Source organism: Calidris pugnax, unplaced genomic scaffold (assembly GCF_001431845.1).
Source record: "Calidris pugnax isolate Ruff unplaced genomic scaffold, ASM143184v1 scaffold17, whole genome shotgun sequence".
NCBI classification, from domain to species: domain Eukaryota; kingdom Metazoa; phylum Chordata; class Aves; order Charadriiformes; family Scolopacidae; genus Calidris; species Calidris pugnax.
In genome coordinates, this window is record NW_015090794.1 from 5,217,509 (window position 1) to 5,235,811 (window position 18,303).

At 40.5% G+C, this 18,303-nt stretch overlaps 1 protein-coding gene across 1 annotated transcript in view; it reads left to right on the forward strand.

Annotated features, from left to right (window-relative positions):
• Window positions 1-18,303, forward strand: part of PDILT (protein disulfide isomerase-like, testis expressed) — a 28,012-nt gene that overhangs the window by 3,823 nt on the left and 5,886 nt on the right. Inside the window, exons 2-8 of the mRNA XM_014936661.1 lie at window positions 6,901-7,107; window positions 9,991-10,124; window positions 12,378-12,515; window positions 13,263-13,373; window positions 14,359-14,484; window positions 15,593-15,790; window positions 17,066-17,186. Of these exons, the coding sequence (XP_014792147.1) occupies window positions 6,901-7,107; window positions 9,991-10,124; window positions 12,378-12,515; window positions 13,263-13,373; window positions 14,359-14,484; window positions 15,593-15,790; window positions 17,066-17,186 (1,035 nt within the window). The remainder of the gene's footprint in view (window positions 1-6,900; window positions 7,108-9,990; window positions 10,125-12,377; window positions 12,516-13,262; window positions 13,374-14,358; window positions 14,485-15,592; window positions 15,791-17,065; window positions 17,187-18,303) is intronic.

Genomic DNA, 18,303 nt, shown 5'->3' on the forward strand with positions numbered 1-18,303 from the left:
TTCTCTTCAAAAGCCTTTCATAAACCTTTCCAACTTTCTGTCATCAGAATGGTTTTCAAAGGACATTGAAATATCCCATATGTCTTCATGCAAGAATAATCCTCAGTTCCCCCAAACAGGATGGTGAAGACCGTTCCCACTTAAGACTTTCCCAGGCTAGAGAGGCAGAAATAGCCCACAACAAACTACAGCCCAGGGCTAAAATACAGTGCATCAGCCCACATCAGCCCACATCAGCAATTGAGCATTTCGTGACTGAGACATCTTACATGTACCCAAGTATACTGTTTCTTGCAAAGAAGCAGGTATTAAACTGTTCTTTATTTTCACTGGCAATATAATGGGTTTAAACACAGCAGCCACATTACGGTCAGGGATAAATATCACCATTTAGCTGGATAACTAACGATGCACTGCAGGAATGTGCCCAGGGTAGCTCTGGTATCTCCATTCACAGCAATATGTAAAGCCAGATTAGCCAAATAGCTGTCAAGATTGGTTCAGGTACAGTTTAACTTGCTTTAAAGCCAGACCAACAACCTCTCCAAATCCCTTACAGCTCTAGTTCTGTAATCCTTTAACTAGGCTAGTGGCATATTTCAGGAAACACAAAAGGTGTGCAGAGCACATTGCAACACCACATTCTCCCATCTACAGAAGAATCCAGGAAAAGGCCAACACCCCAGTGAATGTTTGACTTCCCAAATCTCTGAGAATGCTTGCTCCTGTCCTTTCCAGTGAAAGTTTTTCACTTTCTAGATAACGATAAGAATAACCTAAGGACAAGCACACAAGCAGTGCAGACCTTGTGCTGCTGCTGCTTTACGTGCCAAGTGCACTCTCATTTATGAAAAAGTGATGTTTACCTTTTCTGGCAGAACATTTGTACATCCAGTGAGACATCGGGTCAGCCATAGGATTCCTGCAGCCTGTGACTGACAATCTGTGCTGAGATAATGACATTTAATAGGCAAGATGGGGATTACTCTTCAAGACAAACATCTCCTTTTCAGCACAACAGCTGAAGTGATGTTATTGAAAAAACCAAGAAATTGCTGCCCATGTATACATACAGTTCATAAAAAGGGTGATTTCTAGGAAGCAGGGGAGGCACAACTGCTTTTAAATCAATTACATAGATCAATGGTAAGTTCACTCATAAAGCAAACATCCAAAGCATACTCACTCCTGTGCTAAGATCTGATTTCAGCACACAGCAGTCTCCTCACCACAGAAGGTGAATGCAAACAGTTCAAAACCACCCAGAACAGGTACTTCTTACAACTAAACTTCCCACAGGAACCTAGCACAGTGTGAGAGAGAGTTGAACGTGAGTGCCCCATTCCTATATGCTTCATCAGAAATCTGCATCAGTCCTTTAGAAGTAATTCTTCTGAAAAGAGTCACTTAAATTGTTAGCAAAATATGTGTATAAAAATGAGCAGGCCAGTGGAAACACATGTCTGGAAGGTACAAGAGACACTCACTAGACAACATTCTAGTTGCCTTCTGCAGAGTCTTACTGACTAGCGTGGCTCCTTTATGTCGGTGTCTCTTACACATGCATATTTAACTGAATGTTTTAAATAAGGTTTGTAGAACAAACCTCAGGGATCCAAATTGTAGAATAATCCTCAATGTTTTCATAGCAGAAGATCTCAAGTGAACTGCAAACATTAGCTTAGCTCGGTTTAAAAGTACAGAGGTCAGCACAGGAGATGATGGGCTGTATCTCAGTTTAGAATAGAATAGGAGAATTCAAGGTCACACAAGAAAGTTTGCAACTGCAGCAAGATTAACATCCTTCCACTCCAATATGTTAAACACAAATCCATCCTTCATCTCAAGAGCGTTCTAGAGAGAAAACTATGAATGTGTAGTGAAACTGTAAAAGCAGCCTACAGAGAAGATAAGAAACAGGACTGCTGAAATGACTTTCTGAGCATGCAATTAACATGAAGGAAATCAGTATTTAGCATGACAACAGAGATATTTACAATGATTGCAGCAATCACTAAACCATCAATACAGACTGCAGAATGAAACTGGAGGCCACCAGCAACTAGCTAAAGGAGGAGGAACTCATCATGCTTTCATGTATACTTACTTCAAGAATGCTTTAAGGTCATTGAATACATTTATGTATCAGTAAAAGTTTTCTCTGTCCACGTTTCAATGTGTTTTAGTTCAGTGAGCTGCACTATGAAAAAAATGTAGCAGCTTAGTCAGGTTATTGATGTGCTCAAGAGAAAGAGTCTCAAAGTACAAGATTTCTGTTACTCTTCTCACCTTTGCCAGATCCATTTGGTGTGGCCTTGAGCAAAATATACTGACTCTCTAAGACAGAGATGATGACTTGTGATGGCATCCACCTTGCTCTTGATCCTTACGCAGTCACACTGTAAGTTCTTCAGAGAGGCAGGACTGGTTTCTCATAAAATGAGGGACATTTCCAAGAACAAGATTGCTAGCAGTTTGAGTTGTAAAAATCAGCATTTTTGATGGTCTGATTAAAAATCTGTGTTCGCTTTCAGTTTGTCAGGCTTTGCTTTTAGTGTACATACAATTTCACATTAACCTACTTTGCTTGTCCATGGAAAGCAAAACTAACAAAATTTGAGTTGCTGATGTATGAGACAGGTAAAATATAAAAATGGATTTAAATCCTCAAATACGTAGGCTTTCTTATAGCTCATGAAATGGAAAATGTGGCAATCCTCCCACACTCAACACCCTTCTTTTGAGGAACGAGGGTGTGTATAAGATTTGCTCTACATGACCTTTAGAGGGAGGCATTCTTACAGCAGTTCCTAAAATAAGGGAAACTTTAGTCATCGGGGAAGGTGCTGAAAAATGTGATGCTGCTCTGCAGTGTGGGGCCTCCTCCTCACAAAGACAACACGCCACGCCAATGCTGTCTGAGCAAAGTGGCTGCAGAGAAGGTGCTACAGTCAGCCCCCTGCAAGTGATTTAAAAAGGTGACTGGTCCCAGCTCAATTGTTATAAAAAAAGAAAAGAAAGAATAGAAATTCAACAGGACACCACACAGGTGCTTTTCATTCTCAGAGTTCTGTGGCTCTTTTTAGTTCTTCACATATCTGAGCCAAAGAGCTTGAGTTCTTCTTACATACTGGATAATCTATTTTCAGAATCTTCTGAACCCATAATCAAATGGTGGCAATCTGTTAAGATGCTCCTTCAGAGGTTCACATTTGTTTTGAAAAGGATACTTCACAAAACAGCAATGACACAGGGTGGGAAGGATTTTAGTGATACGTCCAAAAGACAGGTCAAAACCACTATCTAGGGAGAAAAATCAACAAACCCTTAAATTATCCTTCTGTTTATTTACAACACAACTGAAACTACTGATAATGAAGACACCCTCCCATTGTTAATACATTGCTGTTCCTGAGCTGACAGCCTTTGAAGGGCCTCTCACTTCTGGCAGCTGTGGCACAGCACACTGCTTTACACTGGCATCCCATCACCCACGCATGTCTTCTCTGGTGATCTCAACACCAACTCTGTTACCTTTCATCTGCATCTGCCCTCATACTCCGCTGGCACTCAGCTCTCCTTGAGTCTGGAGCCCGTGATGCTGTGTCAGCCTCAGCAGCTGCTTCTTCACCCCAACACCTGAAACGATTGGTGTCAATAAAAACCTAAAACAGAGGAAACAAAACAAAACTCAAGAAAAGGAGTGATGATTTCCTGCAACACTCAAGAGACTTGAAAAATAAAGCACCTGGGAGGCAAACAGAGGAGGAGTGGAATGAAAAGGAATTGATGGAAATCTGAAGAGGAGTCTAATCACTCAGAAAAGCAGTGGAAAGGTGTGCGATGGATGTTTCCATGTGCCTTCTGGGTAGTCAAGGAAACAGTTTTTATCTGTCTGATGAAAAAGGCTGTTCACTCACTGAACTTCTGTCTTGCAGTTATCAGGTTAATGGTACTGGGATTTCTCCTGGTCTCTGAGTGCAGTGATTACTTTTTACAGGATGGAGTCATGCACTTTTCCCAGCTCCAGCCAGGAGCTAATAACTCCACCAACTCTCATTATCCAACTCTGCCTATTCAGTGATAAGAGATCATTCTTAAAATACCTGTTTGGAATGTAAATATTTCAGAGAAAAATGTATCCTAAAATCCCCCAGTCAATCTACATACATGTCTAATGTCCATAAGGCTTATTATTCCTTGTATATTTAGAAAGCCTCTAAGTGGCTTCAGCTTCTGTTGCTGGATTTCAGCAATTTCTTCTGCCCCTTCCCAAGAGAGTACTGTTTCACTGTGCAATAGACATTTGATCTTCCAAATTCCCAGTTGTGGTAAAACAGCTGTGCGACCTTAGGTTATTAGGAAAAAGTCCTTATGGTGGGAAACATTGCCTTGGAATTAGAATCATAGAGCCGTTTTGGTTGGAAGAGACCTTTAAGATCATCAGGTCCAACCATTAACCCAGCCATGCCAAGTTAGTACTAAACCATGTCCCTCAGCACCACATCTACACATCCTTTAAATACCTCCAGGGATGGCAACTCAACCACTTCCCTTGGCAGCCTGTTCCAGTGCTTGAAAACCCTTTCACTGAAGAAATTTCTCCTAATATCCAATCTGAGCCTCCTCTGGTGCAACTTGAGGCCATTTCTTCTTGTCCTATCCCGTTACTCGGGAGAGAGACTGACCCTCACCTCGCTACAAATTCCTTTTGGGTAACTGTAGAGAGCAGTAAGGTCTCCCCTCAGCTTCCTTTTTCCCAGGATAAATAATCCCAGCTCCCTCAGCTAGAAGAATTAGCTAGAAGGTGCTGGATCCGTAATGGCTATGTGGCTTTCAGCTTCTTATTCCAACAGCACTCTGTGCAGAGCAATACACCCTTCCTCTTGGAAAGCCCAATAACTTGATCTAACTGTTCTGGGCTAACCATGCCACATGCAGTTGTTGTGTATCAGCACTCTTAAACTACATAGCAGGTACCTCATGTTTTATTTAGAAGTTCACGTATCTTTGTATTCATTTTAAGCCAAGACATTTCTAAAGGCTCAACACACACTACCCCTGGAAGCAGCAGTATTTCTATAGGGTAGACATGCTCTTTCTTAAGTTGACAAGTCAGAACTTCTAATAGATATCATGGCTTTCTGCAGTTACAGCTAGAACATATCAAGGTACAAGTGGAGATACTACAATTTTTTTTGTTGTTCTGGGAGATAATACATTACAAATTTGTTGGGGAAAATGTTCATAAGTCCAATTTTATAATTAGGAAAAAGGAAACTGAAGTTAGGATCAAATCTCTCTGTAATAAAATAAATTTATCCAATGAAACAGTAATTTTACAGGCAATTAGAACACAATTTACTTGGGACTGATGCCTTAAGGCTCATTTACTTTATTGAGAGAAGTACCTTCTATTCATCACCATGGTATCAGAGTGCACCCTGAACAGACACCAAGTTTTGTTCCAACAAGAACCCCCCCTTTGGCATGTTAGTGGCTGGAGCAGCTGTTCCAGTCCCAGGGTTTCTGTGACAGGTTTATACGTGGAAGACAGGTTTATACGTGGAAGAATTTGGTTAATATCCTAACCCGTGGGCCTATCAGGTTAACATTTTGAGAAAATAACATTATTTTATAATATAAAAAATATTTTATAATTATATAAATAACAAGCTACTCTTAACACTCCTCGCTGCAGCAGTTAGGTGGAAGAAAATGATTGATGGTTGGGATATGGAGCAAGGATAATGATGAATAATACAAGAAATGTAACTCAGCACTGAGCTAGATTAGCGGTTTTATCTTTCATCTCTCTCCTACAGAAATGTTCATTCACATTTGGTTGTAATTATTGTGGGCAATGTCTTCATCAGCTAGGCTGTAGAGATTTGCGTTTGTAATTTTGTGAAAGCACAAAAGCTACTTTTTTTAGATTTATGCTTTGGTGCATATGTCTGTGTGCTTGTGTAAATATAGATCTGAATGTGTGTATATATATACATACACAAATATACACACAAGAACACACATAAATATATGAAAACAACATTAACTCGATGTTTTTCATCTGTTCCTATTTGAAAAGTATATTGATGAAACTAAAAATTTTCTGCGCAGAATCTAAATAAAAACGTTTTGCTCTTTGTAATAATACTAATCTAAACAAGATAGGATCTCTCAATTTTATCAAAAGAAACTAAAATTCATTTTCTTTTCAACCCAAGTTAGAAAACCGTAAAGCTCCATGCCTTTACCTCTCATTTGCCTATGAATACAGAGCAGCCATGTGTGACTAGTTTCTTTCTCTTATCCATTTTTCATGTTAATATAACTCCAGGGCCAGGTTAGGAATCACCTTTTTCCTCACAACTTAGAACTGCCATTTGAGCTAGAGAAGGGCTGGCCCACAGCAGGGCACACAGTAATACACCCCCAGTGCCTAAAAGACCATACTCTGTTTCTCTCCTTCCCTCCTCCATATCTTATCTGGAAAACTAGTTTCTGGATTATAAAGGTTTGCCTCAGTGAAGTGGTTACAAAAATGGTATCTTATCAAAGAGTCTTAATGTAAGTAAAATCTAACTACCCTTGACCTCCCTTTTACTCCTACACAGAACAATCAGTCAAACTACTTTTAATTCCACGTCATTTCTTCCCAACAGAAGACTATTGCAATCCTACTAGTTTTTCACTGTGACTGGTCCAAGGACACGTGGAGTGGTGAACAATCAGCATCAACACAAAGAAGTAAAAAGTAAAGATAAATTTCTCATTTACTTCTGAGTCATAAAACATCTTATTCAACCCCTCCATCTACTACCTGACACAACAACCTCCACTAGTAAGCTTCACACTGCAGCCTATGTAACCCGTTCTCCTTTGGTTGACCCTTTCCAGATGGTACTTTATCTCAGTCATCTCAGAATTTGTCTGAAGAATTTGCCAAGGCTGCACGACAGCTTAAGAAAGAAGCTCCAAGGATCCAATTTGGAAAAATTGATGTCACAGACCAACGTGATTTGAGAAAAGAATTTAATATTCGAGAGTTTCCTACTGTGAAATTTTTTGTGGATGGCAGCAGGGAAGATCCCATAGACTGCAAAGGTAAACTGTCTTATGCATTGACAAGATAATGAAATGTAATGATGGGATGTACTGATTTATTATCTGCTGAGAAGAAATGCTCAGATAAAGAATATGCAAGGTAGCAAACTGGTTTTGCCCATAGTTTTAAACATACAATCGCCTCTGCACCAATACAAGAACTTGGATTTGAATTCATCTTCTAAGTGTATAAACTGAACTGTATGTTTAGTTCACACAGCCAAATTCATTGCTGTGAACCAAATTCATCCACCCACTACAGAGATTCACCCCAACAAGATGACTTACTCCCATTAACGACAATAAACATAAATAAATTAGTTATGCCAAACAAGAATTTGGTCCCGAACCTGCTCTGTTTGCACTTCTAGCTTGCTGCAATCCCCCCGGGTAGCACACCTACAGAAGTAGGCTGGAGCGTATTTGTGAATCACTAAGTTCACACGAAGTATACAGGCACACTTCCTAACCCAAAGAAAAGAGTTTTGCAATTTAGCCATCAGAGGGAGCTCATATGTGGCTCAAAAAAACCCATGGAATAATTTGAAATCTCTGATAAAAAGTTATTAAGCAAAGACAACAATATTGAAATAGGATTGACTTGAGCAATGCTAGAAAATCCAGGCCTAATTAGAGTTTTCCTTCACTGAACGTATTAAAAAGAGAGATTTAAATATTTTTTTCCCTAAAATGATGAACTTCTACAGAGTTGACAAAATTTGCATGACTTGGCCAAGTGTCTGTTAGTGTACTCTAAGCAGATAGAACCGAGTCACGAGTTTAATACAACCAACAAAACCAGGAACCTAAAGTTTCCTCCTGAGCCTGTACAGAGCCGAGTGCTCTGACTTTAACTGCTGGGCCCCCTGTGGCTGCTGCTGCTGGAAGCTGCTCTTCAGTATTTTTAGTAACTTGCTCTTCCTCGCTATTGAATTTCTTACAAAGTTCCCATCATCTAGACTTGTGCAAACAGTAGTTTCTGCACAAATGCCACCGAAAGCGTGATCTGCCATACTGAACTTTTATTAGAGGTGCTGGTACATGACAGCGAAAGCCTCTTTTAAACTGGTAAACCTATTTGACAGGTATGCTTGGGAGAACTGGAGAATAACACAACCGTAACACAACACACACAGTCACCCTTCAGCAGACAGTTGCTATTTAAGACACACTTACCAGCAAGACACAATAAGTTAGGAAACTGGCTTCTGCTCTGTGATTTTATAAGACAGCATCAACTGTTCAGAGCACATGTACCACCAATAATAATGACTTAGATTACATTTTGTTGACTGGTAAATGCTTATGTACAACTACTGGTAAAATCTCATGTATCACGTCTGGCTTAAACCATTGGGAACTGGCAACTGAAAACGTGCAGGGACCATCCAATGACTTCTCATACAGAACTTGGCATGCTTCATACCAGAAAAGAAACTGCAGACCTCACTTAAATCAAGAAATTAACTCAAATACTATACTGATGAGGGAACTTTTGAATGGTTGTCCTGGCAATGGACATAGCATGAAAACCAAATCCTAGGCTTTGTAATATCATCATTTACAATTCCAAGGCCAGAATTTGGTCAGTAGAAACAAGCTACACAGGCTGTTCAAAGCAACCTAATAGAAAGATTAATCACATGAAAAATACTCTGAGGGATTATAATGCTGGTATAATCTGCAAGAGCTCAATCCTGCATTTAGACAGCAGAAGTCAAGCAGTGTGTGGCCACTAGATACTGCTCTGTGCTTTGCTCTGCAGCCTGTAGACCCCAGAGCAGATGCCGGCCTGCTTCACCTTGAAAATATAGTATTTTAAACTCTTTGCAGCGCAGCCTGCTGCAAAATGACTTGATGGCAGTAAAATGGTCTGACTCAATTTTGATCTTGTCATATTGCTAAAATGCACAGCACTAGGACTTGCATCTTTGATAATCCACTTGTACTGTACATCTTGACTCCAGCACTTCACAGCATACAGACTTTTTCTTTTCCCTATACGATTTTCATTAACCCTTTGCTGGACTCTTGCTATGGTCCAACAAGGACGTCATACTCACAAAGATGAAAGGGCTACTTTATGCCTGAGATTTTAATCTCCTGAGCCTCAATTTATGGCTCCAATTCCTCTGAAAACATGATAGCTAGAAAATGTAAAGACACTCAAGATTCCTAAAACTGTTGGAAGCTTGCAGAGAATTTACCAAATAAACAGACTGACTGTAATCTCAGTAAAACTAGCAGCAATAATTTGGAACCCAAAAGATGGAACAATCCAGAATTAAAAGATAACTTTGACACTTCAGCTTTGTGTCTTATGTCTAAACTGAAAAGTGAAGCTCTGAATTCCACAGAGGAATTTTAACGTGTCTCTGTGCCTATCAGATTCCTTCTACAGCACCGGAGGAACAATTTTGACACCTAATTTAATTGAACAGACAGTTCAATAAAATCTACAATTGGTTTGAAGTCATTTTGGATTAAACCTCAGGTCGATAGCTCTTTATAGCTTACTGTGATTTTGGGACACATGAAACCTTGCAGAACAGGTTTTCTACTTGTCTGAGTTTCCTCATCTCTGTTCTCCATCTGTGATTAAGCAGTTAAGTGGACATACAACCATTTGCAGGGGTCCCAGAAAACACAATACCGATCCATCATTAATCTTCTAGAGTCAGCAACAGTTTAAATGGTGACTAGAAGCTGAGGCTGAATTTGGATGCCCCAAGCCCAATTTGAATCAGCTTTAACCTCAGTCCTGAGGAGCCCAAGTCCATTTGTATTCAGCATTTTCTGCACCTCCACTGCATCTATCTTGATTGCATAGAAATTTCTGTCATTCATTTTGATGGTCATTTTAACTCTCTTTTCCTTCCACAGGAGTCAGACAGGCCTCAGCCTTTGTTACATGGGTGAAAAGAAGAACAGGACCTAGCACTGTTTTAATCAACTCTACTGATCAGGCTGAAGCCATTATACATTCTGATGATTTGGCAGTGATTGGCTTTTTTAAGGTAATTCACTGGAAAACTCAAAAGGCTGGTTTCTGTTCTGACTTTGGGATATACTGCTTGCCATCACCACCAAATCCCGCACATCCAAAAAACCTAGAACTCGGCCAAAAAACCCAGGCCCTCAGTTTTCTCAGCAGTTGTTTGTTTGTTTGTTTCTATCTACGTTTTCACACTCTGGATAAGCAGCCCAGGCAGAGATAAGAATATCTCACACCACAGCACTTTTCCTGAACAGGTACCCAGGCACAGAGACCTACCACTTTGAGAACAGCTTCTGAGAGCATGATGCCACAGCAGATGTTCCTGCACCCTCAGAGAAAGGGCTTCTGCCAAACCATCCCAAATTCGGTGGCTGGTGGGAAGAGAGCAAAACTATTTACCTTCCTAACAATTCCATTCTTCCTTAACTCCATCCTTTCTTTGGAGACAATCTGTTGCAGGTGTGGGTTATACTGCTACTGGAGTCTCCAAATGCAAAAAGCTGTAATCCCTGCCCAGTTGTAACCCATCTAAAAATCTAGGGTTGCTTGATCACTGCATTTCTATTCAAGTACAGTGTAAAAATCATAGACGTGAGTAGTTGCAGGCTGTTCTGGTGAAGGAATGTTCCCTTCCTGCTTAAGTCCATTAAAAAGCAATAAATATTGTCTAATACACGGGAGGGCCTTTCCTTCATCTTTCCATTTGATGATTTAAACAACTTCAGTGAAACTCAGATGGGCAGAGCACAGCTCCATGAATATCATGCTAACTGTGGGTTTTAGTTCCTGTCAGCAAAGAAATCTACATGGATAGGAAATCATAAAATATCACGCTGTATGTGATCCAACTCATGTAGTCCTTCCTCAAGCAAATTCCTACTAGTTTCCAGAGCTGATTAAAGTTCCTAGGATTTGGAGCTCAATGATGCCAAATAACAGTCAAATAGTGCAAATTAAATTTCTGCTGTCAAGGTATGCAGTCAGAAGTCAGTAAAATAAGAATAGTTTTCTCCTCATTTTTCAATGTGTCCTTGAAATCTTTAATACCTGAAACATTCAATCAAGGATTTTCTGTAACTAAAGAGACTTTTATTTTGCTGTCTCTCTGCCTAGTTAAAAGCACAGTGTCTGGACTCATATCTGAACTGACAGGGTCCCAAATGTGCTGGCTACAGTGGACAGTCCAAGTTTTATGGATGTGGGAAACAGGATTCATTACCAAAATACCCTGTAGTAACAGAGCTGGTCAGCGCACAGAGCATAATAGGACAAACTGTGAAAATGCTCAGAGTGCCCAGAATTTTGCTTTGCAACAATCTGCTTGCAGCTGTTTATGAAGGAAGGCAGTTTTCCAGTGCTGGGACAGATTGAGAAGCCCTTGCTATCGCTGTGATACTGGAGAGTTCCCTGAACCATGCTGACAGCAGACATAGCCTGCAGATGTGTTTGACTGGACTCCATGGTTTCACTTGGGGGCTGAAACGACAGTAGATGAGCATGAGCTAGGGCATGTCAGAAATTTAATGGGTAGAAGCCAACAAAATAGTGTCCAAGTAAATAAAGAGCTGTATTTGGTCTTCTATTAGTCACAGATTGCTCACAAATGTGAGTGCCAGGATGTGTTGGGAGGTCTCAGCATATAAATTACTATTCATCTAGCATGAAATAATTGTCTGATTAAATAAAATCTGGAAGTGCTGTTGCCTTTCATCATGCTTATTTACTATTAGTTTGAGGGTGGACAGCACTGCGACTATTTGACAGATGTAGGAGTCAAGGTCCCTGCCTTGAAGAGCACTCAGTCAAAGCACCAAACACATCCGTCAGGTCCTCTTGCAAGCAGAGAGCCCTCCTCTCTAATCCATCACATCCTGCCAATTGCAGACAAGCTGCAGCAGGGGAGCAGCTGTTGGCATGATCCTTCCCCATCTGCAGAACTCTTTGCAGAGTGTGGAAATGCCAGGGGAGTAAAGGGCAGATAAGATTAGCACAGAAAGGACATAGGAGGCCATACACCACCCATATTGACCCAGTCCAGCCAACACTACCTGGAAAGGTAAATGCACTAGTGGTGTCACAGCAGTCCTAAGATCTCCTGTATTGTGAAGATCTCCCCTTGCAGGCCATCATGGCAAGCTATATCCACTTTACAACTACACTCTCTTCTCTACCTCACAAGCCTTTGGGGGCCTGCCTCACCTGTAGCTCTCCCTCCTAGAGATCCTAGCAGGGTGCAGGACACAGTCTTGATAAATACTCTTTCTGGGACTAGGAACTTCACAATGACAGTGTGGAAATTTTCCGTGAGACAGCAAGAGATGTGCCAGAGATGCCTTTCGGGATGACAGCCAGTGAGGACGTCTGTGCTAACTACGGCATCCAAAAGAACACTCTTGTTGTATTTGAGAAGGTAGGAATGTAATCCTTGCAGGCAAGGTGCAGTGATTTGCTGTTGCAGCTTTGGGCTACAAAACAGCAGTTAGGGAGTTTTTTCGGGTTAAGTAATTTCCTAGTTGAAATTCAAACAGCTTAACACAAAAAATATTGCATTTACAGACAAGAGAGTCAAGCAGAAGGGAAACAACAACCTTTGGACAATGGGTATTTTCAATCTGGCAGCCTACATTCAGGCTCCTAATTTGTAGTTAAGGATCTGGGTAAAATGGCTTTATTTTCCAACCTGTGTTCTGATGAACAAGTGCTACCATGTTCAGTGAGTTTCACAGATGTTCACATCTCTTCCTATGTGTTGCTTTTGGCCAGGAACCTTCCTTTCTTCCAATCCACAATAGAAGAACTGGCCAACTAGAAGAACAAAACTACACAAAAGTAGTACCAATATTAAGGCTATGAAGTAGTCAGAGCAAGGACATCCTGAGTGAGCGTATGTCACAGATACTGTGTAAAGATATAGAAAAGATCTTTCTGTATGTTAAGGTTCCTGAGCAAATTAAAACTGTCAGCTGCACCTTGAATTTTAGCTATAATCTTGTTCTGTAATCTAGCTTTAACATTTATTACGCAAGTTACAGAATTTCAGTTACTGAGGATCACAACATAGCAAAGCTGAGAACAACATTTTAAAGTAAAGACAGTCTCTTTGCTCCTATACTTGATAAGGCAAACGACCTCACAAACTTCACTATATTTGTCCAAGGGAAAACCTGTGCATAATGAAGTGCTTGAAGATGGCAGATCAACCAAACTTGATCTAACAAGGCTGATCAAAACTTTTACCTTGGATTTGGTCACCGAATATAATCTTGAGGTATGTGTATCTCACTGTATTAACAAAAGCCACTAGAGAGAGACAGGAAAGACAGGAATCCATGCAGAAAGAGACCCAGGGAGGTATTCTCCTCCTTACTGTTTGAGAACTTTGCTTGTATGACTAGGCCAGCCCTAAATACATCTAGAAACACCAGCAGAACCCAACAGGTAGCTCTTGGTCTAATCCAGGCCAAAGGATGCTTCCCTCTGGCAAGATGCTGTTTCTAAGAGGAGATGGGGAACAGTGGGCCGAAAGTGAACTTGCCTGAACGTGCAAACACCTCCCTCCTCTGGAGTCAAAAGAAAGGCCTAGGCTGATTCTGCAGCAAACTAGGAGGGGTGGGAGGCCGGAAGGCCAGTCCCTGTCCTGGGTCCAGCTCTTCCACTCCCATGCAGCAACCAGGTCCTCTCAGCCAGACAAGGAAGAAAGAAACCAGCAACTATTGGTAGTACAGAGAGGAAGGGAAAGACATGGAAATACATGCTTTCCTGGGGGACACCCAATTGCCTCTAATCAAGGCGTAGGACATGAGAAAAAGGGCATCTCTGTGCAGGGAAAGAGATGTAAGCTGCTGATGCCACCCAGAAATGAAGGAAGTACCCCAACCAGGTCTAGCTCCTGCAGCTGGGCCTCCTTGGGTAACTCTGCCTTTTACTTTAAGCACATTTTTAGCAGAAATTCTTCAGTGTGTGTTATAAAGGAGGTCAGACCAGAAGATCACAAAAGCCCCTTCCGACTGTAAAAATCCATGAGTAACTATGAGGTATTTTCTGGAACAGAGAAAACACTCAGCAGCTGCTGATTTTTCTCACTGTCTTCTTTACAACAATAAAAACATCCAATGGTTATGGAAATGATTGGGAACTGAGTCTTAAAAGTACAATTTGCAATAGCAGAACTGAATGATACTGATACTCTGAGCCTCTGATTCACTGTTCTGCTTACAAAGAGTGGAACAGATGTTGAGTCTTTTGTTTCCCAGACATCTGTGAAGATTTTTGATGTCCCTGTTGAAAATCACATCCTGCTGTTCACCCCAAAGAACTCGGAGACATTCAATGGGATTTATGATAACTACAAGTCTGCTGCTGCGGAATTCAGAGGAAAGGTTTGTAATGCTGAATCCTGCTTTGCAAATATGAATGCCAAAAGGTCAATGGAAAAACATTCATCAACGTTAATGGTAAAAGTAGACTGCTGTCAGTCCATCTTCTAAGTCTACCAAACCATTTAGAAACAGTTTCAGTAACTTTTCTTTGAATTTGTTAAGGATGCAAGCTGAAAAGTAAATTTCACTTGAAAATTATTCTTTAAAAAGCAAAGATCAAACAAATCAACAGTAATTCCACCCCCTCCAAATAAACCCGTTTCTGATTTTAAAACATTACTTTCTAGGAGCAACTTCCAACAAAAGACAGTTTTAGCAAGGTTCTGGCAACTTCTGCCACCACCAGGATCACATGAAGATCACAGGGTATTGCCTGAACCAAGAGCTGGAACCAGCTACAAAACCTAAGAAATATTGCAAGGCATCTGCATAGCCTTGTTTGCAGCATATGTATAACAGGTATAGGCAGTCAAACACAGAAGTATTTCAGCTTTCCATCGTCAGTCACTTCTGCTTCAAGTACATGAGACACTGAAGAACAGTTAGTCATCTTGCAAGAGTATCACACATTAGTATCAGTAAAGACAGTGAGACACTGAAAAACAGTTAGTCATCTTGTAATAGAGTATCACACATTAGTATCAGTAAAGACATACAGATTACAGATGTTTCAGCTCTTTTGCCCTCTTATTTATTAGGAAGAGTAATAAGAGTTTTGAGGGGTAATTTAGAAGTGTTACTAAAATAGGTAAAAGCAAACCACTGTGAAAGCTCTTTTGCCCTCTTAAGATTTATTAGGAAGAGCAATAAGAGTTTTGAGGGATAATTTAGAAGTGCTACTAAAATAGGTAAAAGCAAACCACTGTGAAAGGACAGAGGGAAAAGCTTCATTTCTTTTGGCTGCTTTAGCATTTGTTATTAACTAGGATCAAGGTATGGCAAAGTCCGCAGAGCTGCTGGTTGTTAGACTGAGACCAAAAAATGGCTCTACACAGTTCCTTACATTTATGTTTAGATCCTAACCCTCTGCAAAGCTCCATGGTCCATTTCTCTGAAATGGCTAAACCAAAGTGGGAGACCAGATGCATGTATCTTTCTTTATTATCAGATAATGTTTGTCTTGGTGGATACAAATGAAACAAGGAATGGACGAGTTTTTGAGTATTTTCGCATCAGGGAAGTTGACGTTCCCGCTGTGAGAATCCTAAATCTGACAAGTGATGCAAAGTACAAAATGCCTGCAGATGAGGTAACTGTGAAGAACCTAAAAGAATTTTGCCAGAGCTACCTAAATGGAAAAGCAAAGGTATGTCCATTACTAATGAGATGCACCTCTACTACACCAGCTAGAACACTAACAAATGCACAAAACATCCCTTTTTTTAATTAGAACAGTGTGCTGCTCCAATCATCAGTTTATTAATTAACTCTCACTCTGATGTATTCATCTACAGTTGTTGACAGAACATTCCTCTGTATTTAACAGCTGAGGAAGACTACAAAATTCTCCAGTCCTCCTATGTAAAAACGGGATAAATCATTTATGGCTCAATATTATAGCTGATTTCAGCTGATGTATGTTAGTGGTTTAAAAACTCCCTAGGTCTCAATCTTTCCTGTATTATAATGGAGATATTTCACCCCTTAGTTGGGAAGAGATACAAACAATTATTGCAATGGATTTTGAGGTTACAGAGAAGTCCAGTAAATAGAAATTTGACAGTGGAGTAAGATTTGGTGTTTGTTGTAAGCGCATTTAGCAGAATGAATTTTCACAAGGAGGATCATTCCCAATGCTAAATACAGTATTTGTTGTCATAATGAGGTATCGTCCTCCATAATCATGTGAAATGAAAATGATTTACTTTTGTTTCCATTATGAGGAGAAAAGATGAAATAGTCTGATAGCAGGCAGAATTTAGAAGATTTGAGGAGTAGATCCCGATTTCAATGTTGGAGAGGGTCAGAAGGACAGAAAAGGTGGGGATGTCTCCTCCACCAAGATCTGCTTGAGTGACACACTCCCACCAGGGGAGAGCTGCCACAGGGAATATGTACCTTTCTACTACTGTGCTGTGGTATAAATTAAAAGAAATTGCCAGCTAATATACTGTAAATTGTAAGAGTCATAGGGACTGTGACTGGTGGTGAAGGCAGTGATTTAAACTGCAATGCACACTTTCTTGTGTTTTACGTCATTTTTGAGAGACCACAACAGGTAAGTTTTTCAGTAGCCTAGTTTCTGAAGATTGGGCAACAGGAATTCAGGACAACTGAATGCAAAGGGTTCCAAAGTGTTCCAAAGGGTTCTTTTCAGACCATCTACTACAGAGTCTGTATTGAAGGGAGGGCTAAGTAATTCTAACCACCCGCTACGCAGGGTGCGAGACCCCAGCTCGTCACTTTAGGGACAGAAGGTGGTAGCACATGAAGGCTGGCTAGGATGTACAAATATAAAAAAATAACATACAGAAATAGTGCACATTAGGTAGAGAAACATCCCATTGGTCTCATATTAACTTGAGCTGGAGTACAGTTTCTCAATGCTCACTTTCACAGCAGTGTTTCTGTTTCTCCTTAGCTGCATCTTTCTAGTGAAGAAATTCCAGAGGACTGGGACAAGATGCCTGTCAAAGTTCTTGTTGGAAAGAATTTCAACAGGATTGTCTTCAATAAGACCATGACTGTGTTTGTTATGTTTTGTAAGTGTATTCAGATTTTAAGTTGTTTTAACATGATGAATTGGAAGTGAAAAATGAAAGCTCGCGATAGTTACATATCAAACTAATCTTTGCCAAATAATGAATTTTTGTTGTCCAATGAAAGCATTGAAGAAAAATTTGTGTGATATCTAAGGCAACACTGTGATACCTTTGCTGACTTAAGGTTGCACCGAATAACACTGGATCCCTTAGGCAAATTATTTGTTGAGGCCATATCAGATCTCAGTGTTGAAAGACAAAATGACACTAGAACATCATGTTGTACAATGGAACATTACACCAAGCTGCACAGTATGAGTCGGGCTGGCTTCCAAGCACCGAGGGTGAGTTAAGTGAAATTGTCTGGTTATAATGCTCTAGGATTAAATCCCAGAGAGAAGTTGCGGTTTAACAAATCTTAACTCCTTTTTTCTGCAAGGGAAGTAGCTTTCCTGCTTGACTCTCCCCAGCAAGAAATCACTGCCTTACCCCTGTACCAGCCAGCAGGGATTAGTTTCTGCCTTCATTACTTCAATAGACCAAACGTGCAGCATTAACATAAATACAGACAACTAGCTTTACTGCCCTGAATTCCAGAAATTCTTAAAGGTAGCACGTTCCCGCAATCCTCATTGTTGGCTGCTGCCATTTCATTGACATGAGTCATTTTTACATTTCAGTAACTTCAACAAACTGATCTAAGCAAGAACTGAACCAAGTCCTCTGGTAAACGGGATGTAGTGTATTCAGCAAAGCGCCCCAGAAATTTTAATTCCACATAACCTGAGTATGAGCACTGTTCTCATGACTGAAGGACTGCGACCACGTTGTATCCTATTTAAGTGGACACTGGGCTCTCAGCAGTTTGTCTTTTTGCGAGCCTGCATGAGGGCAGCGCTCCAAGTCAAAACACCTCCCACACCTCAAACTCCTTTTAGTGTAAATATAGCATAGTTCATGAACACAGTTAATTTTAGAATGCAGAAAGCATTTTGTGCGTCTGGCAAGTATTTCACCATGAGAATGACGCAAGACTGACTTGGGTTGCACGGGGCACCTGACACACCTCTCCAGCAAAGTCAAATGACAAGCGCTGTGTTTGTTATAGTCATAAAAT